At 46.0% G+C, this 27,793-nt stretch overlaps 1 protein-coding gene across 1 annotated transcript in view; it reads left to right on the plus strand.

The window, feature by feature from the left end:
* The window catches only part of LOC143961246 (complement C3-like), a 659,302-nt gene that overhangs the window by 347,113 nt on the left and 284,396 nt on the right, over window positions 1-27,793 (plus strand). The window contains exon 21 of the mRNA XM_077470481.1: window positions 26,467-26,673. Coding sequence (XP_077326607.1) covers window positions 26,467-26,673 — 207 coding nt within the window. The remainder of the gene's footprint in view (window positions 1-26,466; window positions 26,674-27,793) is intronic.

Here is a 27,793-nt window from a genome sequence, read left to right on the forward strand (position 1 = left end):
TCCTGCTAATTCATCCTTCACTCTATCAGAGAGGTCATGTAAAAAGGTTGCAACTAGGGCCTCATTATTCCAGCTCAATTCAACTGTGAGGATACGGAACTGAAGAGCATACTGTCCCACAGACTCTTGACGGAGACGTAAAAGAGCGCTAGCCGCTGAGGAGACACGACTCGGTTCCTCAAAGATATTCCGAAAAAGTTTCAAGAAATCAGACAGGCTAGAAACCACTGAATTATTCAGTTCCCACAGAGGGGCAGCCCAAGTTAACGCCTCGCTGGACAGGAGGGATATGATATATACAACTTTTGCCCAATCGGACAGGAAGTTTTGGGGCTGAAGTTCAAAATGAATTGTGCACTGGCTAGGGATGAGCTTCGTGTTCGAGTCGAACATACATTCGACTCGAACATCGGCTGTTCGCCCGTTCGGCGAATTCCAAACGTTATGGGCCGTTCGCGCCAAATTCATGTGGCATTCACGGCCCACAATGCACTGCGCCATCGCAGTGCATTGCTGGCTCATGATTGGCAAAGCATGCACTGTGACCCCGCATGCTTGGCAAATCACAGCACCGGCAGCGAGGTGAGCCATGATTGGCCACAGGCAGGATGCTGTGGCCAATTATAGCTCAGGCTGTATAGTACACGCCCCACACTATATAAGGCCGCCAGTGCGGCGGCCTTGTGTAGTGTGTTGGCGTCTGTAGGAGTTAGTGTGTGTTCTGTGTACCTTCAACACAGTATACACCAATCGTTATTAGACGATTTTGCATTCTTGCTCTTCTGTAGTGGTTGTTGTCTGCGTGCCCTGAACCCAGTATACACCGCTATATCCACCTATATAGCTAACTATCTTGCTCTTTTTAAATAGAACTTGCAGTCAGTTGTAGGAGATTGTGCGTGCTGTCTGCATGCCCTGAACCCAGTTTACACCACTATATCCACCTATATAGCTAGCTATCTTGCTCTTTTTAAATAGAGCTTGCAGTCAGTTGTAGGAGAGTGTGCGTGCTGTCTGCGTGCCCTGACCACAGTATACACCGTTATATCCACCTACATAGCTCTTCTCTAATTGAGTCATCTGCCATCAAGTGGATGTTGTGTGTGCCTCCAGCACAATATACACTACCCAATTTCTGGTTTTCCCATCTTCCTTCAGGCCATTACCATGTCTGGAAGGCCAGCAAGGAGAGGCAGACAGGCGCGAGCCGATAAAAGAGGGCAAGCAGGCTCTGTGGCTAGAGACAACAGTGCTGGTCGTGGATGCGGTGCATCATCCTCATCAGCACGTGGCCATGGGACACGCTTGTCCTTCTTTTCGGCAGCTGTACATATTGAGTCGCAACATGCCAACGACTTGGTAGAGCGGATGACCAAGCCCTCTTCATCCTCCTCATCCTCTCTCACCCAGGCTCAGGGTACTAGCAAAGCAGCTGCCAACGCACCGTCTTCCCTCCTCTCAATGTCATCATCAGTGACTCCTTTCCTAGACCCACCTCGTCCTCTTGAGGAGTCTCCTGAACTCTTTGAGCACAGTGTTGGGTACATGCTCCAGGAGGATGCCCAGTGTTTTGTAGGCTCTGATGATGATACTCAGCTAGAGGAAGGCAGTAGCGTGAATGCAGAGAGAGGGGATGCTCAAGAAGGACAGAAATCTGGCAGTCATGTTCCACAAGCTGCAGCATACTGCCAGGTTTGCTCCAGCGATGAAGAGGGAGAAGATGATGAGGGCACTGACTCCACGTGGGTGCCTGGTAGGAGAGAGGAGGAGGAGGAGGAGGCACATGTCCAACGAGGCAGGATGCCCTCCAGGGGCCAGCTTAAGGGCAGCACACCGACTGAATCACACCACAGTGCTCCGCCAAGCGTACCTCAAAGACCCACACCAAAGAACAAAGTGGACCTCTCCTTGCTCCTCATCAGCTGGGATCTCCAACCCCACTAGACCTTCAGTCCTCTCTGAAACCTGCTCTGAGGCCGCGTACACACGCGGGGACTGTTCGCTCAACTTTGTCCGCTGAACAGTGTTTCAGCGGACAGTCCGCTCGTGTGTGGGCTTTCAGCGGACAGTTTCAGCGGACAGTTTGACGAACAAAGTTTTTCGGAAATTCCGAAAAACTGTCCGCTGAAACTTTGTTTGAGCGAACAGTCCGCCCGTGTGTGGGCCAGTTCGCTGTACTTTCGAAATGAGCGGACTGTTCCCGCCCGGAGAAAAGTCTGCTCATTTCGAGCGCGTGTCCAGGTAGGCGGGGCCCGCGACGGAGACGTCGCGGGCTCCGCCGCCTGGAATGGACTTAAAGGGGAACCCCAACGCCGAAAAAAATCGGCGTGGGGGTCCCCCCAAAGTCCACAACAGACCCTTGTCCGAGCACGCTACCCGGCCGGCCAGGAAAGGGGGGCGAGCGAGCGCGCCCCCCCTCCTGAGCCGTACCAGGCCGCGTGCCCTCAACATGGCCCCCCCACCCCAAAGCACCTTGTCCCCATGTTGATGAGGACAAGGGCCTCTTCCCGACAACCCTGGCCGTTGGTTGTCGGGGTCTGCGGGCGGGGGGCTTATCGGAATCCGGGAGCCCCCTTTAATAAGGGGGCCCCCGGATACCGGCCCCCCACCCTATGTGAATGAGTATGGGGTACAATGTACCCCTACCCATTCACCTGTAAAATAAAAGTACCCAAAAAAAAACACAACACACGAGACAAAATATTTTATTGCACAGCTCCGGGGGTCTTCCGTCTTCGGGGGTCTTCTCGCCGGACTCCTCCGCTATCTTCTTGTAGCTCTTTTGCTAGCGGAGGAGTCCGGCTTTCTTCCTCCCCACCGCCGGCCTCTTCTCCCGACTTCGGGGGTCTTGTCCTCCTCTTCGGTTCTTCTGCCGGGCCACCGCGCCTTCTTGTAGCTCTTTTGCAGGCGGTGGCCCGGTCTTCTGTCGCCGCTGTCGCCGCCGCCTTCCGTTCTTCGTCTTCTTCTTCTTCTTCTTCTTCTTCTTCTTCTTCTTCTTCTTCTTCTCCAGGAGATGTTGACACGACGCTCTCTCCGGCCGGAATGCCAGAGCCGCCCTGCGCTGCCACTTATATAGTGACAATGGGGCGGTGTCACATGGTATATGTCACATGGGTTGGTCACATGGGTTGATGTCACATGGGGACTATGACATCGTAAGGGGGCGGGGTCACCATGTGACCAACCCATGTGACATATACCATGTGACACCGCCCCATTGTCACTATATAAGTGGCAGCGCAGGGCGGCTCTGGCATTCCGGCCGGAGAGAGCGTCGTGTCAACATCTCCTGGAGAAGAAGAAGAAGAAGAAGAAGACGAAGAATGGAAGGCGGTGGCGACAGCGGCGACAGAAGACCGGGCCACCGCCTGCAAAAGAGCTACAAGAAGGCGCGGTGGCCCGGCAGAAGAACCGAAGAGGGGGACAAGACCCCCGAAGTCGGGAGAAGAGGCCGGCGGCGGGGAGGAAGAAAGCCGGACTCCTCCGCTAGCAAAAGAGCTACAAGAAGATAGCGGAGGAGTCCGGCGAGAAGACCCCCGAAGACGGAAGACCCCCGGAGCTGTGCAATAAAATATTTTGTCTCGTGTGTTGTGTTTTTTTTTGGGTACTTTTATTTTACAGGTGAATGGGTAGGGGTACATTGTACCCCATACTCATTCACATAGGGTGGGGGGCCGGTATCCGGGGGCCCCCTTATTAAAGGGGGCTCCTGGATTCCGATAAGCCCCCCGCCCGCAGACCCCGACAACCAACGGCCAGGGTTGTCGGGAAGAGGCCCTTGTCCTCATCAACATGGGGACAAGGTGCTTTGGGGTGGGGGGGCCACGCGGCTCCCCCTTCCCCAAGGCACCCCCCCATGTTGAGGGCACGCGGCCTGGTACGGCTCAGGAGGGGGGGGGCGCTCGCTCGCCCCCCTTTCCTGGCCGGCCGGGTAGCGTGCTCGGACAAGGGTCTGTTGTGGACTTTGGGGGGACCCTACGCCGATTTTTTTCGGCGTTGGGGTTCCCCTTTAAGTCCATTCCAGGCGGCGGAGCCCGCAACGTCTCCGTCGCGGGCTCCGCCTACCTGGACACGCGCTCGGAATGAGCGGACTGTTGCCTCGTGTGTGGGCGAGTCCGTTCATTTCAAAAGTTGCGCGGACTTAGTACGACGAACAAAGTTTGCCGTATTTGTCCGCTCAAAAAGTGCCGTGTGTGGGCATGTTCGTTCATTCAAAAGTTTGAGCGGACTGTTTGACGAACTTAGTTTCGGCAGACAGTCCCCGCGTGTGTACGCGGCCTGAGAGGAATGAAGGTGTAGAATTAGGTTTGTCACAGCCAAGTGCTTCCGGGCACTCTAATAGCAGTACACCCACATCCGATTATAGCAGGCAAATGTCCCTGCCCCAGCTGCTGTACCGTCAAAAGAAGTTCACTCCCAGCCATACACATGCCCAGCCGTTGAATGCTAGCTTGGCTAAATTGCTAGCACTTTAACTGCTGCTTTTTCAGTTTGTAGACTCGGCCCCTTTCCGTGAGTTTGTACAATGTGCGGTTCCGCAGTGGCAGGTCCCCAAACGCCACTTTTTCTCACGGAAGGCGATTCCAGCTCTTTACCGGCATGTGGAAGGCTATGTCCTTGCCTCGCTGGACAGGGCAGTCAGCGGTAAGGTGCATATTACCGCTGACTCATGGTCCACCAGGCATGGACAGGGACGTTACCTGTCTTTCACGGCCCATTGGGTCACTCTTCTGGCAGCTGGGAAGGATGCAGGACAAGGTGCAGTAGTGTTGGAGGTTGTTCCACCACCACGCCTCCAAAATGCTGCTATTGGTTGTGACACACGTCTCTCCTCCACCCCCTCCTCTTCTTCTTCCTCCATGGCCTCTTCCAGTGCTCTGTCCTCAGAACCAGCGGTGCTCTGTAGGCATTCCAGGGGCTACGCAAGTACGCAGGCAAAATGATGCCATGCCGTGCTTGCGCTGGTCTGTTTGGGGGACAGGAGCCACACTGGGGCAGATATTTTGTCAGCTCTGCAGGAGCAGGCCGAGAGGTGGTTGACGCCACGCCAGCTTAAGCCAGGAATGGTGGTTTGCGACAATGGCACCAACCTCCTCTCCGCCCTCCGACAGGGACAACTGACCCATGTGCCCTGTGTGGCTCACGTCCTTAACCTGGTGGTGCAGCAGTTCTTGGGCAGGTACCCGGGCTTACAGGATGTCCTGAAGCAGGCCACAAAAGCCTGTGTGCATTTCCGCTGATCATTTAATGCCTGTGCTCGGCTGGCTGAGCTCCAAAAGGAGTTGAACCTGCCCAAGAACCACCTTATATGTGACATGCCCACCAGGTGGAACTCAGCGTTGGCCATGCTGCAGTGGCTGCACATGCATCAGAGGGCCATCAATGAGTACCTGTGCGACTACGGCACCAGGACAGGGTCAGGGGAGCTCGGTTTTTTCTCACCACGCCAGTGGGGCATGATCAAGGATGCATGCACTGTCCTGTTATCGTTTGAGGAAACAACAAGGATGGTGAGCAGTGACAGTGCATGCATCATTGACACTGTACCTCTTGTCTACCTCTTGGAGCATACGCTGCGTGGAATAATGGACAGGACACTTGAGGCAGAACAGAGGCAGGAAGAGGAGGACTTCCTTGCCTCTCAAGGCCCCCTTTATCCAGACAGTGTTCCTGCTGTGCCACCCATCACACAGGAAGAGGATGAGGAGGAGGAGGATGATTGTGTCAGCATGGAGGTGGAGGCTGGCATTCAGCAGCAGCAGCAGTCTTGTAGGGATGATTTACAGTCCTAAGAAACCCGTGGACTTGTACGTGGCTGGGAGGAGGTAGCTGCAGATCATGTTGTCCTTAGTGACCCAGAGGACTCCGGACCGAATGCCTCAGCTAACCTACTCTGCATGGCCTCCCTGATCCTGCAAAGCCTGTGGAAGGATCCTTGTATTCTTCGGATCAAGGAGAGGGACCATTACTGGCTGGCCACTCTCCTTGATCCATGGTACAAGGGTAAGGTTGCCCACCTTATCTTGCCATCGCAGAGGGAGCAGAGGATGAGACCTCTCCGGGAGGCCTTGCAGAAAGGTCTGTGCAACGCGTTCCCAGAGACTGGGAGGTTACAAACTCCTGGTCCTGGACAACGTGTTGCTGAGGCATCGGTCAGAAGGAGTGGTGGAGAAGGTGGCCGTCTGACCGATGCGTTCAGACAATTTTTTAGTCCGCAGCCTCAAGGTACAGTATAATCGGTTCCAGCAACCATCGCCAGCGTCTGATTTACATGGTGCAGGAATACCAAGATCAGACTTGGATACCTTTCCCACCGAAAATCCTCTGGCTTACTGGGTCTTGAGGATGGATCACTGGCCAGAGCTTGCACAGTATGAAATTGAGCTACTGGCCTGTCCTGCATCCAACGTTCTTTCGGAATGCACCTTCAGTGCTGCTGGTGGCTTTGTTACCAATCATAGGGTGCGCCTGTCCACCGACTCAGTTGATCGAATGACCTTCCTCAAGATGAATCAGTCTTGGATCACCACCAGCTACCAAGCACCTGAAGCTTATGTAACCGAATAATTTTTTTTTTAAATATCACATCCCTTCAATACTGCCTATGCTGATGCTGATATGTCTATCCTCTTCCTCCTCCGCTGATATGTTGGAAGAACATTTTTGGTTCTGGGTGATGCCAGCCCAATTTTTCAGCCCCTGTTTAACAGGGGCGTTTAATTACAATTTTTGATGCAATGCTTTGCAGCAGGGCTCATTCCTGCACCACAACTAGAGTATATGGGAGAGGTTGCAGTGTCGTGGCACCAGCACCAGTGCCAGCAGCCCAATTTTTTAGCCCCTGTTTAACAGGGGCGTTTGATTACAATTTTTGATGCAATGCTTTGCAGCAGTGCTCATTCCTGCACCACAACTAGAGTATATGGGAGAGGTTGCAGTGTTTTTCAGCCCCTGTTTAACAGGGGCATGTAATTACAATTCTTGATATTTCACAGGAGGGCCTGTTCCTGCGCCCACCCAGAGTAACTGTGAGGACTTATAGTGTTGTGGCACCAGCACCACAACCACCAAAGGTCAATTTTTCTACCACTGTTCAACAATGGCATGTAATTACAATTCTTGATATAATCGTTCACAGCAGGGCGCTCCAGCACCCACCAAGAGTCACTTGGAGGGCTTACAATGTTGTTACAACACCAACACCTTGTTCCGCCATTTCTGCAGAGCATATAGGGCAGGCCCGTACTTTCAATCATCCAACTTACAAACATCTCCTACTTGAAAATGGAAGGAGACAAACAGGAAGTGAGATAAAGAAAGAAGGACAGCAAAACAAATTATACAGGGGTGATAACCCTTACCTATGTTTTCCAAAAAGCTTAAAAATAGATTTTTTGACTGGAGCTACACTGTAAAAATGTACCAGTTCAAAATTACAAACAGATTCTACTTAACACAACAAATCTACACAGTCCCTGTCTTGTTTGAACCGCCTGTATACTGCTGTTCTGAGTATATAGGGCCCAGGGGCCCCATGTCTTTCCTTTTTTTTTATATGGGTACGGGTTTCCCCTTAATATCCGCACAAGACCCAAAGGGGCTGGTAATGGGCAGGGGGGCTACCCATGCAATTTTTCTCAATGATTTTCATCCATATTGCCGGATCCAGATATTACATTAAAAACGCAAGCAGTTTGAAATGGCTTTTTTTCCGTTAAATGTCATTTTGTGCAGGGACTGTTCTAAACATGGGAAACACGTGGCACTTCACAGGCATACTACAGACACCCCCCAGGCACCATATTTAAAGGAATATTTCACATTTTTTTTCACTTTAATCGTCATTAAAATCAGTGGTCCCACCAAAACGACCATTTTTAAAAACATTTTAGGCATTGACCCATGTCCCCTGGGGCAGGAGCCAGGCCCCCAAACCCTTTTTAGGACAGTATCTTACATATTACCCATTAAAATTAGCACTTTTTATTTCGAAAGTTCGAGTCCCATAGACTTCAATGAGGTTCAAAAGTTCTGGTGCGAACCGAACCGGGGGGTGTTCGGCTCATCCCTAGTGGTCATGTTGTGCAATCAAATGGGTTCGTAGCTCCTGTCTAGCAGTATAAAGGGACTCCCTAATCATTTGTGTGGAATTCTGTTTTTTAGGTTCTGTATTTTGGCTAATAGATCATTCAGTTTCACTAATCTTTGTTTTCTAATCTTGGTGCACATTTGTATGAGCATGCCCTGAATATAGGCATTGTCGGTATTCCATACTGTGAAGGGATCATCCACCAAGGGGGCTTTGATGGTTAAGAACTCCTCAAGTGCCTTTTCAATTTGTTTTGTATTATGCGGTTGTGACATCATATGGACATCGTTTCTTCATCCATTAGCCCTGGTCTCTGCGCGATGATCCCCCGCAACTGCGGAAATTGGGGCATGTAATACAATGTATTTTAGATTTAGTTATTTGCTGTAGAATAAATTTATCAACTAGGAACAGGTCAATGCATGAATAAGTGTGGTGTACATTTGAATAGAATGTGAAATCTTTTTCCGACGCATGCACACACATCAAATAGGCCCTTTCCTACGTTGATTTTCGGCTTGGCTGGATAGGTCCATCTCCCTGCCCGGGATCATGTTGAAATCTCCATACAATATGACATGGCCCTGCCTAATCGTGAAGGCTTTCTTCCACACTTTTTTCAAATGAGGTAAATACACTTTAATTAGGGTATATTTAACATTGTTAGCTTCACATATCAGAATTATGTATCTTCCTGAATCATCCAGATGTATGTCTATGCAGTTAATTTGTACAGTGTTCCTAATGGCTATTGCCACTCCCCTTTTTTTTAGTGACATAATTTGCTTGGAATACATGGGGGTAATGATGGTTTTGAAAAGTAGGCGATTTACGAGAGGTAAAATGGGTCTCCTGAAAACAGACTATGTCACTATGGAGGTTTCTGGCTTCCTTCCACGCCATTTGCCTCTTATAAGGGCTATTCAGACCTTTAACATTCAGAGATGTGATATTGATTGGCATGATGGATGGATGTCAGAGAATTATATGTAGTGCGAAAGTATATGGGAGATGGATTTCTGGTCTACCTGGTCTTGAAGATACAGAGACAATTTTAGAAGATATTTCTCAGGTAGAGTCACAAGGATGGCGCCTCAAGGTAGTTCTTGTCGGAGGTGAGGACGCTCAGAAATTCCTCGGAGAATACCGGTTAGTAACTTGTAAAAAAATTTAAAAAAATAAAAGAATAATAAAAGAGAAAAAAAAAAAAAGAGAACAAACACAAAGAAAACAAAAACAGAACGCTTATTTGTGATTCTTGATGAATCTGTGTGGTGATAATTACCGCTCACTTTTTTGGGGGTGATTGAACAACAGGTGGTGAGATCAAAGATTTAACTGTAGGAGTAATAGCAATCCCCTGGGCCATCAGGGTTTTTTGGGAGTGTAGTACTCTGGCGAGATTAACTTACTCGTTTCCACATCAGTAACTGCAGCATGGGAATGGTCATGCCTGGTCAGAGTCGTCCATGATGTCAGGAGCTAGGACTTGCCATTCCCTCAGGAGACGAAGTCCCTCCTTCAAGGTGGAAATTAGGTGGGTGGTGTGTGTCATCCCTTGTGATTAGCAGCCACGCCGGGTATATCCAGCGATAGGCGATACAGTGGTTGTTTAGAGGCTTTGTTATTGTAGCCAGATGCCTGCGCTGCTGCATAGTGAAGGCCGACAGGTCTGCATAGAATGAAAGGTCTTGCAGCTCCTGGGGTAGTGAGTCACGTCGTCTAGTCGGTGCCATAAATTGATCTTTAATATGATAGAAGTGGACTCTGGCAATAGTGTCCCTGGGTAGGTGCGCTGCAATATGCTTAGGCTTAGGGAGTCGGTGAATACAGTCCACAATGAATTCTTTCTGAGAAGCATCAGGGACAGGGAGGACTGTTTTAACAATCTGGATGAAATAATCTTTTAGATCAGGAGTTTTAACAGTTTCAGGGATCCATTTATTTTAACATTGTTCCTCCTAGATCTATCCTCTAAATTTGCAAATTTAAGCTTAATTTGCAGCATGCCATCCTCTCTGTCATTATGAGTGTCCACTAACTCATTGAATGTTGCAGCCAATTTTCGACCATCTTTGTGTCTACGTGTGACACTCTACTATTCACTGTGGACAGTTCTGACTTAAAATGTCAGGTCAGTGCTTGAATGTCAGCATGCAGGGTGGACCTTAAGGATACTAACATGTCCTTCAAGGTGATATCCATTACAGGAGTATTAGCATTTAGCAGTGGGGAAGTCTGTCAGGGAGTCCTGCAGTTCCCTGGTATCCTCTAGTGAGGAATACAGGCTTACCTCCTCATCTTCTTCATCATAACCATCCAGTCTTAGATTGCTTTTGGCTGGGCTAGAGGAGGCTGAAGGAGATGGAGAACTGTTCTCTTTCCCAGGCTTGTTTTTATTATAGGGGCGAGCGGGGGTATGCGCTGGTGTTTTCATTCTACCTGCGGTATTCGCGCCATGCCTCTGTCTGTCGCCGTTATCTTGGGCCTTGCCACGCTGCTGCAGCATGAAATAATCCGGCAGTTTGCTGGGTTTGGCGTTCTCCTTTCTCTTTCTGGCCTGCATCTTGGAGGTCTCCCACACCAGCGGGTGCTATTTTTGCTGAAAAACGGTCTGAACCCCAATGGCCCGTGGCAGAGGAGCTCTCTCAGTGAGCATCCATCCACTCCGCCGGCTAGCCACACCCCTGAGGAGCATTCCTTTTTCTAGAGCTCTAACCGTATATGTGGTGCCATTCTTGGTGATGAGGAGGGTTGCAGGGTAGCGCCATTTGTATAATATTTTATAGTTGTAGAGGACTTTAGAGATAGGGTTCAGGTTCCTTCTGAGTTGTAGCGTGTATTTGGAGAGATCTGGGAAGAGCTGGACTCCCTCATAAGGTCTTGGCAGTGGTGATTTGGATCTGGCTTCCATCATCAATTCTTATTTGATGTGAAAGAAATGTACAGGCATGAGTATGTCTCTTGGTACCGATACTGCCAGATGAGTAGGTTTTGCTATTCTATGGATCCTGTCAATGATGTATCTGGGGGATGCATCAGGTAGAATGGTGTGTAGGAGATCTTTAGCATACTTGGAGAGATCTGTCGGTAAAAAAGCTTCAGGGACGCTGCGCAGCTTAACATTGTTGCGCCTTGAGTGGTCTTCTCAGTTGACCAGGTTGGTCCGGATCTATTCATGCTAATTTTTTACCTCATCATAGGCATCTATTAGGTCATTTACCATGGTTGTACACTCAGTCATGCCTGTTTCAATGGTAGAGACCCTATTCCCTAGGGGCCACATGTCCGTAGAGATTGAGTGATGATAGGTCTGTCATCAGCGATGTCTGGAAGGACATGAGCATGTCCTTCAGTGTGGTGTCCATCACTGGTTTTCTTGAGGTGGGGAAGGATACTATGGAGCTGTGCAGGGCCTGGCTGGATAGTAGTGGATTGAAGGCCTGGGGCTCGATTAGGGCCACAGGCGGCCTCGGGGATGGTGCATCCATCCACATCCAGGCCTTGGCAGGGCTGCTGGTGAGGGGATCGGTACCTGGGTCTTGTGTAGGGGATGAGTGCTTAGCTGAGAAGCCCATTTCACCTTGTATGGTGTTGGTAAGGTCTTTGTAGGCTTGTGTTTCCCCATCCATTTATGGGACATCTCCGGCGGTGATGAGTTGTATCTCTGGGGTGATGGTGAAGAATGGCTGTCTCTAGTGGGCCTGATTCACTCCAATATTCTCCCTCACTGAGGAGCTGTGCAGCTAAGCATACATCTTCAGTGACGGTTGGCCAAGCCCCCCCATACTGTCACCATTTGAGGAGGCCACAAGGATGATAAGCCATGACAATGCATGCATCCGTGACACAATCCCTGTTGTGTTTCAGCTGGAGCAGACTCTGCATGGCATTATGGACAGGGTACTCGAGGCAGAGCAGTGGAATGAAGAGGAGGACTTCCTTTCCTCTCAAGGCCCACTTTATGCAGACACCATTTTTCCTATGCCACAGAACACACAAGAGGCAAAAAGGAAAAGGATAACTATTCATTGGCAACCATCCTTGACCACCGTTATAAGGGGAAAGTCTCAGAACTCATCCCGTCGCTACAGAGAGTGTAGAAGATTAAATCTCTTGAGGAAACCTTAAAGAGGGGTTTATCAAATAAATGCTTTTCCCAACTCTGGAAGGTTACAGTGTCATGGAAAATGTAGTTTTGAGGCTTCTGTTGGTCAAGAGAGGAGCGGTGGAGAAGGCAACTGCCTAAGTGATGCATTTCTGAATTTTTTAAGTTCTTGCCGCTCAGGGCTGTCAGCTTCCACATCCCAATGGCAGTGTCTGCATTACATGGTAGATGATTATCTAGGGTTAAAACAGAGATGGGGAGCTTGCCAGTCAACGATCCGCTGGCTTACTGGGTCATGAGAATAGACCACTGGCCAGAACTTGCCCAGTATACTATTGAGCTGCTGGGCTGCCCTGAATTCAGCGTGCTTTCCGAATGGACATTCAGTGATGCTGGAGGTTTTGTTGCTGATCATAGAACATGTCTGTCCACAGACTCCGTGGACCGTCTGACTTTTTTCAAAATAAATCAGTCCTGGATTACCAGCCGCTATGAAGCCCCTAATGCCAATGTCACCAATCTCTGCAGGACTTCTAGGCTGTTTAGTGCTGTGGGTGTTCATTTCATCTGGAAGAATGTTTTTGGTGTAGGTTTCATGGGCACAATTAACACCAAAAAACAATGTTTCCGCACCTGTTTGACAGGGGCATATTATTGCAGTTTTTGGCAGCAAGGCTAATTCTTGCTTTCATCAAGAGTACCTCTTATGAGGTTATGGTGTGAAGGGGCCATCGACGCCCAAAGAACAATTTTTTCACACCCGTTACTTTTATCCAAAGTCTGTGGTAGAGACACCAGAATTTATCCCAAAAATCTCTAATCTTGTTCACAGTGCACTACATTGTGGCCTCATCATACAGACTGGCTCCCCAAGCCGTTTCTTACAAAATAAAGGAAGTTTGTAGCGACAAATGTAAGTTTTGGGCTTTATAATTGTAACTATTGCTGCAGCAGCTTCTATACACAGTACAGATGTGCCACTTTACAGGTAAACTAAGGGGACCACCCAGGCACTATATTGAAAGGAATTTTTCATTTTTATGCTTTAATTTTAAGCATCAATAAATTACTGCTCTTTTAAAAAAAAAAAATTTTTACAAACTTTTTTTCATTGATACATATCGCCCAGGGCAGTACTCGGACTCCCATAACCATTGTATGCCCAATTACTTGCATATAAGCGTTCAAAATGAGTACTTTCGTTTTTTCCAGTTCGGGTCCCATAGACGTCAATGGGGTTCATTATTCAGTTCTGAACTTTTGTGATATTCAAAGGTCTGCCGTAAACCAAACGGGGTTGTTCAGCCCATCTTTACTTTTTACAATGGTCTCAACAGGAGGTATGCTTCTCCTGTCTTGGTACAGAACAGCACAGAAACACTCTAGAAGAAGTTAAAAGTATTTTAACCTCTTCCCACCCGCCCTATAGCCGAATGACGGCCGTAGAGCGGGCGCTTTCATCTGGAAGGCCGTCCCTGGACGTCCCGTTGTTTACTTCCGCAATGCGTGCCGCCGCGGGCGCGCATCGGGGAAGTTCTGTGTTTGCCGTGTCTCCCGGAGACAGGCAAACACAGATCGCTGTAAACGGCCAATCACAGCGGCCGTTTACAGCGTGATCGGCGTGTCCAATGTGAGATGATCTCAAATGTAAACATATGAGATCATCTCTCAGCGCCACTCTCCCTCCAGACAGCGTGTGAGAGGGGAGAGATGAACGGCTGCAGCGGCCGTAAGTGTAAAAAAAAAAAGTTAAACAAAGTGCCATCCACCCCAGTGCCATCCTCCCCCAGTGCCATCCACCCCAGTGCCATCTGCCCCAGTGCCATCCACCCCAGTGCCATCCACCCCAGTGCTACCTGCCCCCAGTGCCACCTGTTAGTGCTATCTGTCCCCAGTGCCATCTGTTGTCAGTGCCATTTGTCCCCAGTGCCATCTGTCATCAGTGCCACGTTATTGCCATCTGTCATCAGTGCCACTTGTCATCAGTGCCACATATTAGTGCCATCTGTCATCAGTGCCACGTATCAGTGCCATTTGTCATCAGTGCCACCTGTCAGTGTCACGTGCCATCTGTTGTCAGTGTCACGTGTCATCAATGCCACTTATCAGTGCCATCTGTCATCAGTGTCACGCATCATCGGTGCCACGTATTAGTGCCATCTGTCATCGGTGGCACGTATTAGTGCAACGTATTAGTGCCATCTGTCATCAGTGCCACATATTAGTGCCATCTGTCATCAGTGCCACGTGTCATTGTCCTGGTGCTCCAGGGCCTTCAAAAGTGTAATAGGTAGTCAACAAGTTAGATGTGTAATTTATGCTCCTAGAACATGTGATGGCGCTCCCTGCATGTTGGGCCTCTCTATGTGGCCAGGCTGTGAAAAAGTCCCACACATGTGGTATTGTAATACTCAGGAGGAGTAGCAGAATTTTTTGGGGGGTGTCATTTGTGGTATACACATACCATGTGAGAGAAATAACCTATTACAATGACAATTTTGTGGAAAAAAAAATAAAAAATCTTAATTATGCAAAGAATTGTGGGAAAAAAATAACAACATCAAAAAGCTCAGCATTGCCTCTTACTAAATACCTTGGAATGTCTACTTTCCAAAAAGGGGTCATTTAGGGGGTATTTGTACTTTCCTGACTTGTTCGGGTCACAAGAAGCGAGATAGGCCACCAGTACATCAGGTGTGATCAATTTTGTGCGATTCGCACCACAGCTTGTAGACTCTCTAACTTTCACAAAGACAAAATAATATCCACTAATTTGGGTTATTTTTTACCAAAGATATGTAGCAGTATAAATTGTGGCCAACATTTATGAATAAAAATTACTAATTTGCATAATTCTGTCACAGAAACAAAGAAATATGCGTTTCTTTTCTAAATTTTCGGTCTTTTTTCATTTATAGCGCAAAAAATAAAAACCCCAGAGGTGATCAAATACCACCAAAAGAAACCTCTATTTGTGGGGAAAAAATGACAAAAAATTAATTTGGGTACAGTGTTGCATGACTGAGTAATTGTCATTCAAAGTGTGAGAGTACCGAAGGGTGTTTAAGTGCCTAGTAAGCAAGTGGTTAATGATTTATAACTCATCTGTGATGATTTTTGTTACATTTTTTTACAGTGCATCCGGAAAGAATTCACGTCGCTTTACTTTTTCCACATTTTGTTATGTTACAGCTTTATTCCAAAATTGCTTAAATTCATTATTTTCCTCAAAATTCTAATAAGATTACCCCATTATGACAAGGTGAAAGATGTTGGTTTGAAATCTTTGCAAACTTATTAAAAATAAAAAACAAACAAAATCACATGTTCACAGCCATTGCACAATACTTTTTTCAAGCACCTTTGGCACCTATTACAGCCTAAACTCTTTTTGAATATGATGCTACAAGTTTGGCACACCTATTTTTGGGCAGTTTCTCCCATTCTTTTTTGCAGGACCTCTCAAGCGCCATCAGGTTGGATGGGGAGCATCGGTGCAAAGCTGTTTTCAGATCTCTCTAGAGGCATTCAATTGGGTTCAAGTCTGGGCTCTGGCTGGGCCACTCAAGGACATTCACAGAGTTGTCCCATAGCCGCTCTTTGTTATCTTGGCTGTGTGCAGTCTGTGTCCTGTTGGAAGATGAACACTTGCCCCAGTCTGAGGTCCAGAGCGCTCTGGAGCAGGTTTACATCAGGGATGTCTCTGTACATTGCTGGATTCATCTTTTTTTTTGTCAATAAAATTTGTATTGTAAATTCAAAAATAAAGCATTTGTACAATCATAATAACATTTAGACATGTACTTGAGCATAGTAACTTCAAATTAAGTATAACAAATTGCAACATTAGAGCGTTTTGTGGTAATTGTCACTCAAACCTTATTTAATTTCTTGGTTTTTCAAGCTCAGCATAAGAATCAAATGTGATGTCCATTTTTCCTGCATTCCTCTTCCCCTCAATCCTGACCAGTCTCTCAGTTCCTCCTGCTGAAAAACATCCTGACAGCATGATGCTTCCACCACCATGCTTCACTGTAGTGATGGTGATGGCCTGGTTTCCTCCAGACACGACGATTTCCATTGGGGCCAAAGAGTTCAATTTTTGTTTCATCAGACCAGAGAATTTAGTTTCTCATGGTTTGAGAGTCCTTCAGGTGCCTTTTGGGAAACTCCAGGTGGGCTGTCATGTACCTTGTACTGAGAAGTGGCCTCCGTCTGGTCATTCTACCATACAAAACTGATTGGTCTTGTGTACTGCAGAGATGATTATGCTTCTTGAAGGTTCTCCTCTCTCCGCAGAGAAATGCTGGAGTTCTGTCAGAGTGACCATTGGGTTCTTGGTCACCGCCCTGACTAAGGCCCTTTTCCCCTGATTGCTTAGTTTGGATGGTTGGTTTTAAACTTCTTCCATTCTTCTTCGGATGATGGAGGCCATGGGGCATATTGGGACCTTCAATGCTGCAGAAATGTTTCTGTATCCTTCCTCAGATCTGAGCCTTGATACAATCCTGTCTCGGAGGTCTGCAGACAATTCCTTGGTCATCATGACTTGGTTTGTGATGTAAAATGCCCTGTTAACTGTGAGACCTTATATAGACAGGTTAGAAAATGAAGTGAAGCCAACCAAACAAAATGATACCACATCCCAGATATTAAATTTTAGAAAAGAAAACAAAGGGGGAGGTGACCAACCTCGACGGGACTTTTAACGGTATCGGGCATAGCATATAATAACAAAGGATCAAATAGCAATCACTCAGAGAGAGTTTTTTAAGAAAAAAGTTTTTTTTCAAAAAATTTATTATACAAAAAAAATATAAAAACTAACAAAATTATTATTTTTTTTTTTTGCTACTTAAACAGCACTATAAATACATACATATATATATATATATATATATATATATATATATATATATATATATATATATATATATATATATATTGTAAGGGATCTTCCCGGGGTAGGGTGTGTTTGGACACAGTTCACAGCAGACTTGGAATTTGATAAAGCAGATCTTGGCGTTTATTCGTGGTACAAACAGTCCAGCAAACAAAATATACAGCAACACCGTGCTTTCTAAGTACAACAAAAATAAAAGTCCTAGCCCGGCTGGGCGCTTACTAACAGGTTCTGCTCCCCTATCTGACACTTACAAACACAGCGTCTTTCGCCTGGATATCACAGGGTGAGTTTTAGCTCCAGCAGTGGCTGTGCTTGCAGCTTCCTTCAACACACAGATTGTTCATTCCCTGGCTGAGAAGCAATCACCTGCAGACCCTGCAGAGCCTTTAGCTTCCCAGGCTAATTAGGATCAAAGCTCACCTGATCCCAAACCCAGAACTGGATCGGGGGATGTGGAATGACAGGTCCCTCTACCAAACCTACCTGCCATTCCATATAAACCCAGGCCCGGCAAAATTAAATAACAACTCAGCAGCATATCGCTGCTGAGAAACTGATCCATCCTGGATTTACCATCTCACACTGTGTAGCAACCTAGGTGAGATGTACACCCCCTCAACCACTTCTCCAGTGACATGTCTACATATCCCCCCCCTCTTTTTCAGACCGGAGGGCTGAGCCTTTTGTCCCCACAGACAACTTACCCTTGACAATGCGTCAGCATTTGCCTGTAATTTCCCTGGCCTGTGTTCCACAGTGAAATTAAAGTTTTGTAGGGAGAGAAACCATCTAGTCACTCTTGCATTTCTCTCCTTGTTTAACTTTATCCATGTTAGGGGGGCATGGTCTGTCACCAACTTGAATTTCCTGCCTAGCAAGTAATACTTTAAAGATTCTAGGGCCCACTTCACTGCCAAACATTCTCGCTCCACAATGGCATAATTTTTCTCGGCCGGGGTTAGTTTTCTACTCAAGTACGTCACCGGATGCTCCTCACCATTCACTACTTGTGAGAGTACTGCACCTAAGCCTGTGCTAGAGGCATCTGTCTGGACCAGAAATTCTCGCCTGAAATCGGGGGTGACTAACACAGGTGGTTGGCACAAGGCAGACTTAAGGCTTTGGAAAGCCTCCTCGGCCTCTGGGGTCCACGTGACCATTGCTGTCTTTCCGCCCTTTGTCAAGTCAGTTAGTGGAGCAGCAACTGAGGCAAAGTTCGGCACAAATCTACGGTAATACCCCGTAATACCCAGGAAAGCTCTAACCTGTTTCCTTGTCAGGGGTCTAGGCCAATTCTGTATTGCCTCAATTTTATTTAGCTGTGGCTTAATCAACCCTCTCCCAATAATGTAGCCCAGATATTTGGCCTCTTCTAGGGCTAGAGCACACTTCTCGGCATTTATGGTCAACCCCGCATCACTTATGGCATCCAACACGGCCTGTACCTTACAGAGGTGACTTTCCCAATCAGGGCTAAAAATGACCACATCATCGAGGTAGGCAGCTGAGTAATCACGATGTGGTCGCAGAATCAAGTCCATCAACCTCTGGAAAGTTGCAGGCGCTCCATGTAACCCGAATGGCATCACTACATACTGGAATAGCCCATCAGGGGTGGAGAATGCAGTTTTCTCTTTAGCCTCACCAGAAAGTGGAATCTGCCAGTAGCCCTTTGTGAGATCGAGAGTGGTTATGTACCTGGCGTTACCCAACTTCTCAATCAACTCATCTACCCTGGGCATAGGATACGCATCGAACTTGGAGATCTCATTCAACTTTCTGAAATCGTTACAGAACCTCCAAGTTCCATTGGGCTTTGGGATTAGCACAATTGGGCTGGACCATTCACTCTGTGACACCTCAATTACCCCCAGAGCAAGCATACGTTTTACCTCGGCAGATACGGCTTCCCTACGTGCCTCCGGTATCCTATAGGGCTTAAGGTTTACTCTGCTTCTAGGCTCAGTTTCAATGTGATGATGGATGAGGTGTGTACGCCCTGGGAGGTCAGAGAACTTGTTTTTGTTTTTCTGTAAAAATTCCTGAGCCTCCTGTTTCTGTGACACTGATAGAGTATCACCTACCTTGACTGGAGGGATTGGTTGTGACAAATTATTAACAGTATTTGTCGCCCCCAAGGATTCCCTGTCTTTCCAGGGCTTGATCAAGTTTATGTGATAAACTTGGAAAGGCTTCCTTCTACCTGGTTGGTGCACCTTGTAGTTCACCTCACTGATCTTTTCAACAATTTCATAAGGACCTTGCCACTTCGCCAAGAATTTACTCTCAACAGTGGGGACTAGTATAAGGACCCTATCGCCTGGGTTGAATGTCCTGATTCTTGCGGACCGGTTGTAAATTCTACTTTGGGCCTCTTGAGCTCTCTGGAGGTGTTCCCTTACCAGGGGCATTACAGTGGCTATACGGTCCTGCATTTGTGCTACATGCTCAATAACACTCTTGTATGGGGTGGACTCATTCTCCCATGTCTCTTTTGCAATGTCTAGTAGACCCCTAGGGTGATGACCATAGACCAACTCGAATGGTGAGAACCCTGTGGACGCTTGGGGCACCTCCCTAATAGCAAACATGAGGTAGGGTAATAAATGATCCCAGTCACGACCATCTTTTGCCACCACTTTCTTCAACATATGTTTCAAAGTTTTATTAAATCTCTCCACCAATCCGTCCGTCTGGGGGTGGTACACAGAGGTACGGATGTGTGAGATTTTAAATAGTCTGCATAATTCCTTCATTACTTTCGACATAAATGGCGTACCTTGGTCAGTTAGGATTTCTTTGGGGATCCCAGTCCTAGAAAACATATAAAACAACTCACGTGCAATTGTTTTAGATGCAGTGTTTCTTAAGGGTACAGCCTCAGGATAGCGGGTCGCATAATCCAGGACTACCAAAATATACTGGTGTCCTCTAGCTGACTTTACAATGGGACCCACTAAATCCATGGCAATACGCTCAAAAGGCACCTCTATAATAGGGAGCGAAACCAAAGGACTGCGAAAATGTGACACTGAGGCACTAACCTGACATGTGGGGCACGACTCACAGTATTTTTTAATGTCATCATATATGGCCGGCCAAAAAAACCTCTGGAGAACCCTCTCTCGCGTTTTGTCAGTCCCCAAGTGTCCCCCAAGAACATGGTTATGTGCCATGTCAAGCACCTGACGCCGGTACGGCTTAGGTACCAGAAGCTGTTCCACAATCTCATCCTTAACCTTATTAACCCTATAGAAAAGATCATTAGTCACCGAAAAATGTGGAAATCTTTTTTCAGCATCTGGTTCCTGAGGTACCCCGTTCATTACAGCAACCTGCTCTCTCGCATTTTTGAGAGTGGGGTCCTGTAATTGTGCAGCCCCAAAATTATCTCTAGACACCTCTAAGTCTAGTATATTTTGCTCAGTGGGAGGAGCCTCCTCCTCCCCAGCCAGGACCTGTAAAGGAAAACAATCATTTTCATCCTGCATACTTTTATCATTCACAGTGGACAAGGCAACCCCCTTAGAGGTATCCTCACTCCTTTTGGGGATTTTTCTTTTTTCCCAGAGAGCCCAGAATAATGGAAAATCGCGCCCCAATATTACATTATGCATGAGGTTTTTAACCACACCCACTTCATATTGTACGGTGCCTTGTTCAGTCCCGACTTTAGCCAGCACTATAGGGTACATTTTTGTATCACCATGTATGCACACAACACTCATATGCTTTTTAGACTCTAAGTCCCCAGTCACCAGGCTAGCATGCACCAAGGTTACAAGGCTTCCTGAGTCCATTAACGCTTTAACAGGAAAGTCATTGATTGTAATATCGCAGATTTGCGGTTCAGTCTCTAGTCCAGGAACTGCAGCACAAGATGGTTCCGCAAATAGCGACTGACGCCGGCTAGCGTCACACTCCATGGGTTCAGAGGTAAGAGGGCAATGGGCCGACACGTGTCCCGCCTCATGGCATCTCCAACACTGGATAGGGCCTGGTCTCTTTGGCAAGGAGTCCTTTTCAAAGCCCCTTAGCCACCCGGGACCATCACCAGTCTTTTGTCCCTGAGACACCACTTGAGCCCTTTTCCCCCCATCAGCACCCCTCCACACTCCCCCAATAGATGGAAGTCTCTTACCAGCTGACGGCACAGATCTGGCGCTCCGGGGAGGTGAAGATGCTGCAGGAACATCACGGAGGTAGTCCTCAGTCGCCTGGAACCTCTCCACAAGGTTGACAAGTTCGTTTGCATTCTTAGGATCACCTTGTCCCACCCAGCGTTGCAAGTCAGTAGGAAGGGCTCGGAGGTAGCGATCCATCACGACCTTCTCTAGGATTTGTGCAGGAGTAGAAGTGTCTGGCTCCAACCACTTTCTTGCCAAATGGATTAGGTCATACATCTGGGACCTCGCTGATTTGTCCAGACTGTAGCTCCAGTTGCGTACCCTCCGGGCACGGACTGCAGTAGTAACTCCTAGTCGGGCAAGCATCTCCTCTTTTAGCCGAGTATAGTCCTTAACCTCTTGCTCACTGAGGTCATAGTAGGCCTTTTGAGGTTCACCTGTTAAATAGGGCGCAATTACCTCTGCCCACTCAGCGGCTGGTAACTTCTCTCGCTCAGCCACGCGCTCAAATACTGTTAGATAGGCCTCAACATCGTCCTCAGCAGTCATCTTTTGCAGCGCTTTCTGCACAGTCCTTCTCCCAGAAAAAATCTCTGGAGCGGCTCCCATCACCACAGGCGCCTCTCGATTTGCTATCAGGTGCTCAATAAGTTGTTGTTGTGCAGCCATGGACTGTTCATGTCGTCTATTGGCCTCTATCTGAGCCTGCTGTTGTGCAGCCATGGACTGTTCATGTCGTTGCTGTTGTTGCAAACTCACTTGCATAAACTGCTTCAGCATCTCCTCCATGTTGCTGGACTGTTCCTGGAGTGTCATTGCAGCTTTCACCCAAGACATAAGCAGCTGTAGCCAAGTCTGTCCACACCGTTGCCCCTAGCAACCGACTTTGCCCGCATTCGAACACCAATTGTAAGGGATCTTCCCGGGGTAGGGTGTGTTTGGACACAGTTCACAGCAGACTTGGAATTTGATAAAGCAGATCTTGGCGTTTATTCGTGGTACAAACAGTCCAGCAAACAAAATATACAGTAACACCGTGCTTTCTAAGTACAACAAAAATAAAAGTCCTAGCCCGGCTGGGCGCTTACTAACAGGTTCTGCTCACCTATCTGACACTTACAAACACAGCGTCTTTCGCCTGGATATCACAGGGTGAGTTTTAGCTCCAGCAGTGGCTGTGCTTGCAGCTTCCTTCAACACACAGATTGTTCATTCCCTGGCTGAGAAGCAATCACCTGCAGACCCTGCAGAGCCTTTAGCTTCCCAGGCTAATTAGGATCAAAGCTCACCTGATCCCAAACCCAGAACTGGATCGGGGGATGTGGAATGACAGGTCCCTCTACCAAACCTACCTGCCATTCCATATAAACCCAGGCCCAGCAAAATTAAATAACAACTCAGCAGCATATCGCTGCTGAGAAACTGATCCATCCTGGATTTACCATCTCACACTGTGTAGCAACCTAGGTGAGATGTACACCCCCTCAACCACTTCTCCAGTGACATGTCTACAATATATATATATATATATATATATATATATATATATATATATATATATCCATACAATACATTGAGATCAAGAAGAATCGTTTGTGAACTCAGTCAATGTAGTAGGATGCTCGAAATGTTTCACTCATAGACGAGTTTCTTCGGGAGCTTTGAATATCATTGACAAGTATAATACTGCATGGATAAACACATACAAGAAAGTGATTAAATAATACAAGTGCCCATATTTACAATAAGCTTTAAAGAAAAAAGCACATAATTGAATCTAATTGCTACAAACAGCATTGATATATACATAGTTATGTGTATGGGGGAACAAAGCATTGGGGTCGTATAACAATCTAGGAGGCTGAAAGATCAAACACTCACCTACTGTGTATTCACATAACTAAAGATCAAAATAATCCCAAAAATAATACAAGTGCCCATATTTACAATAAGCTTTAAAGAAAAAAGCACATAATTGAATCTGATTGCTACAAACAGCATTGATATATACATAGTTATGTGTATGGGGGAACAAAGCATTGGGGTCGTATAACAATCTAGGAGGCTGAAAGATCAAACACTCACCTACTGTGTATTCACACAACTAAAGATCAAAATAATCCCATATTGCAAGAAAAATGAATGAAGAGCCTCTGTGGTGAATAGGAAGGGAGATACCCGGACTGTAGATGCTTGCAGGGAGGTGCTTCAAAATATCAGTTTAAATGTATGCTATTAAAGAAAAGGAGAATCATACATATTAACTCCCAGGAATCGCTCTGATTTTGCGACTTCTGAGAGAAGCTGCATGGGTTAATAGGCTAAAATCAATTACCTGATAAGATCCACGTTAGAAAACCTGAACCCATATTTAGGGGTCAGGAACTGCCATAAGTAAAACACAATATCCAGGATGGGCAGAGAAGGTATCCTCCTAGCCACTCTCATACAGGGTAAAATGGACTTTATATTCCCATAGGGCTTAACGAGTCTGGTGTGCATAAAAAGAAAACAAACCAGCAAATAATAGCCAAAAATTAGTTGCAGTATGTTGTTAAGTAAACAATCAAGTCAAGAATAAAGATTGGGCTGAAAATCAGAAGCAAAGAGAAAACACCTACATACCTGGTTGCACAGACATAAAAGTCTTGCATGTACATAGCCCTCCACAATGTGAACGAAAGGCAGACAAATGCTGCCTTATAAAGCCCTCCCCCCAACACAGCGGCGTCTGGGAACCACCTACCTCCAGGTGCAGGGGTTTGCGATGGGGACAAAGTGTGCCCCATCGTATGCCAACCTGTACCTGGGGGCCTGGGAGCGACACCTTTTGGCGCAAGAAAATCTGCGAAGTGCCTTTGACCAGATCCCTATCTGGAGGCGCTACATAGACGATGTTTTCTTTGTCTGGACAGGGACCGAGGGGGATCTTTTGATTTTCTTCGAAAATTTGAAGACCAATGAGTTTAATTTAAAATTCACGCTGGAAAAAAGCCAAATTTCCCTTACTTTTTTGGACCTCCAAATTTTCATCAATTCTGATGGAAGTTTGGGGTCCACTTTGTTCCGCAAATCTTCAGCAGCAAATACGGTATTACACGCCACCAGTTCTCACCCCCCCCTTTGGTGTCTAGTATACCCTATAGTCAATATCTCAGAGTAAGAAGGAACTGTAGTGACGACAAACTTTTCGAGAGAGAGGCTAAATCACTACAGAAGTGTCTGCGGCAACGTGGCTACAGCCACAAGTGCCTCAAGCGCTCCTACCTCAGGGCAAAAAAACAAGATAGATCCACCTTGATCTATGGAAATAAAACCCCTAAGATCAATGTCCATACTAGAGTTATTACACGTTTTTCGAGGCATCACCAGCAGCTACGTGATATTGTAAATATGGGCACTTGTATTATTTAATCACTTTCTTGTATGTGTTTATCCATGCAGTATTATACTTGTCAATGATATTCAAAGCTCCCGAAGAAACTCGTCTATGAGTGAAACATGTCGAGCATCCTACTACATTGACTGAGTTCACAAACAATTCTTCTTGATCTCAATGTATTGTATGGATATATATATGTATTTATAGTGCTGTTTTAGTAGCAAAAAAAAAAAAAATTGTTAGTTTTTATATTTTTTTTTGTATAATAAATTTTTTGAAAAAAATATTTTTTCTTAAAAAACTCTCTCTGAGTGATTGCTATTTGATCCTTTGTTATTTTATGCTATGCCCGATACCGTTAAAAGTCCCGTCGGTGCCTTGGCACCATTTGTCTCTCGATCTATTGCTCTCTTGTAGTCTGTACTTTTTCGAAAATGTGAAAAATTATTTGTACTGTTCACCCATTTGTAATGTACCATTTCCTTTTCTCAATAAAATTTTTTTGAAAAAAAAAAAAAAAAAAAAAAAAAAAGTCCCGTCGAGGTTGGTCACCTCCCCTTTTGTTTTCTTTTCTAAAACTTATATAGACAGGTGTGTGCCTTACAAAATCATGACCAATCAACTGAATTTGCTACAGGTGGACTCCAATCAAGTTGTAGAAACATCTCAAACATGGTCAGTGGAAACAAAATGTACCTGAACTCAATTTTGAGTGCCATGGCAAAGGCAGTGAATACTTGTATCCATGTGATTTTTTTTTCTTCTTTCTTTTATAAATTTGCAAAGATTTTAAACAAACTTCTTTCATGTTGTCATTATAGGGTATTGTTTGTAGAATATTGAGGAAAATAATGAATTTAATCCATTTTGGAAGGAGGCTGTAACATAACAAAATGTTGAAAAAGGGAAGCGTTGTGAATACTTTTTGGATGCACTGTACATATAACTTAAAGTGGAGTCCCCCCCCCCCAAAAAAAAAATGTATTAATGTGCTTAAAAAAAATACAAAAAAACATTTGGAGAAAAAAAAAATTTGTACTCTAAATGCCTGTTGCTAGGGGGTCCCTCATAGTCTGCCTCCTTCCGCGCCTGGGCTCCAGACGTCACTTCCCTCGGCGTAGGAAGGGAGATCGCCTCTCCCCCCTCCCTCTTGTCAATCATCTGGGACACATGACAGGTCTTAGATGATTGCAGCCAGTCACGGCGCACGGCGTGGCTCATGCATGCGCAGTAGGTACCCGGATGTGAAGCCACAGCCTGGCGCCCATAGTTAAAATGCTGGCACCGCCAAGAGGACAGGGAGATGAGCGAGGCTTCGATTCCCCGCATTGCTGGACCCTGGGACAGGTAAGTGTCCGATTATTAAAAGTCAGCAGCTGCAGTATTTGTAGCTGCTGACTTTTAATATATATATATATATATATATATATATATATATATATATATATATATATATATATATATATATATATATATATATATATATATATATTAAGTGGGAAACGCGCTTTGAAGACTTTAAAAAACTTCAGCTGATCTCTGAGCTACTTGGTTGTCTCATATGGGACCAGATAGCTATAACTGAAGTAAGGATGGTACACTCCCTGGCTGGAAGTTCTGGTAAGCTGAGTTACAGCTGTGATAGGAAAATATTAGTGTTGTAGGACTTTTTTTTAAGGAAAAAAATATATTTGGTTGTGCTAAATTCAGTCATACAGATTTATTTAAGGAAAAAAATAAGTTTTTAGTACCAATTTAGGGACATTTTGTTAGTAAACTGTATTAATGTATTCAGTTCATATTTTTTTTCAATATTTTCAGGCTATGCTACCAGTTTGTATGATTTTATTGCAGGTCAGAGTGGAACTCTCTTACAACCCTGAGTTCTGCAGTCTCTCCACCCAAAAGAAAAAATACCGTCAGGAAGTGTACATTTCCCCTTCCTCTTCTGTGGCCGTTCCATTCATTATTGTGCCACTCTCCATTGGCCTTCATGACATAGAAGTGAAGGCTGTTGGGCAGTCGGTGTCGGATGGTATCAAGAAGAAGCTGAAGGTCGTGGTAAGTAGCCTTTTGTTTTTCTGTGGTGTTTTACTGTCTATGCAATGGCTCTGATGAAGCAGCAGAGAGTGGGGAGTTTAGGGAAGGTAAATATAAGATGTTTGGGAGTGAGATAGCAGGGGAATCTGTCACTTTGCCCTTTTGCCCTTTGCACTTTTAGCAGGATCTCTTGCTAGCCCACCCTCTATATTTGGAAGAGCCCTGGGACCATCCTAAAAAAACTATTTAAAAATCAAAATTTTGACCTTTGAAGTCAGAATTCTGAGTTCAAAAGAGAAAATTGCCTATGGCACAAATTCATAACCCAATAATGCATGAGTTGTTAATAGCAGACACTGGGGAGTATATAAAAAAACACCAAAGAAAACATATTAGCAAGAATAATACTATGTAGCAACCCCTTATAGCAAATACTATGCTGTAAAAGGTCAGGACAGATCATAGTAAGAAAAGAATAACAATATAACAAACTAGCTCAAAACCCAAAGGTGTTGCAGATACTAGATACTGTACACTACTGCTGACTGACTGCAGGGCTGCCTCCTTACACTTGACTTGGGGAACTGAAATCTATAAAATAAAAAGGGAGCAGGGACATGCATTCAGGGGAGGCAGCCATGAACATTAAAAAAAAAAACTTTCAGGGTCACAGCTCAACAGCCTGGGTAACATAGCTGAGGTCCTATCCCACCACTGGTCAAAATTTGGGGCTCCTACGACCTATGGTTCTAGAGATACAGGGCTCCTTGTGCAGCCTGTCAGAAGCTACATACAGAGCGGACAGTTTAAATACAAGCTGCCACACTCTGTTTGCAGCAGACTGAGAGGATGAGCTGACAGTGTCTCTCCTCACTTCTTGTCAGAGGCACTGAGCTCAATGGACAGCTTGGACTCTTGGACCAATGGTAAAGTGCCATTAAACCAAGCTGTCCAATAAAAATGCTGTAGTGGAGGCACACCTCTCACTGCAGTGTCATAGAAGGGGGAATGTGTCGAAAAGACAAATACTCCCTACCAGCCCAGCCCTCTTAACTACAAGGAAAAAACATGGGTTTATGTGTATAAGATTTACCCACAATCCCATGTTTTTCTCACACAGTTAAGAGATAGAATGAGAATC

This window comes from Lithobates pipiens, unplaced genomic scaffold, assembly GCF_037356315.1.
Source record: "Lithobates pipiens isolate NorthernLeopardFrog02 unplaced genomic scaffold, aLitPip1_a1.2 Scaffold_8, whole genome shotgun sequence".
Classification (NCBI taxonomy): domain Eukaryota; kingdom Metazoa; phylum Chordata; class Amphibia; order Anura; family Ranidae; genus Lithobates; species Lithobates pipiens.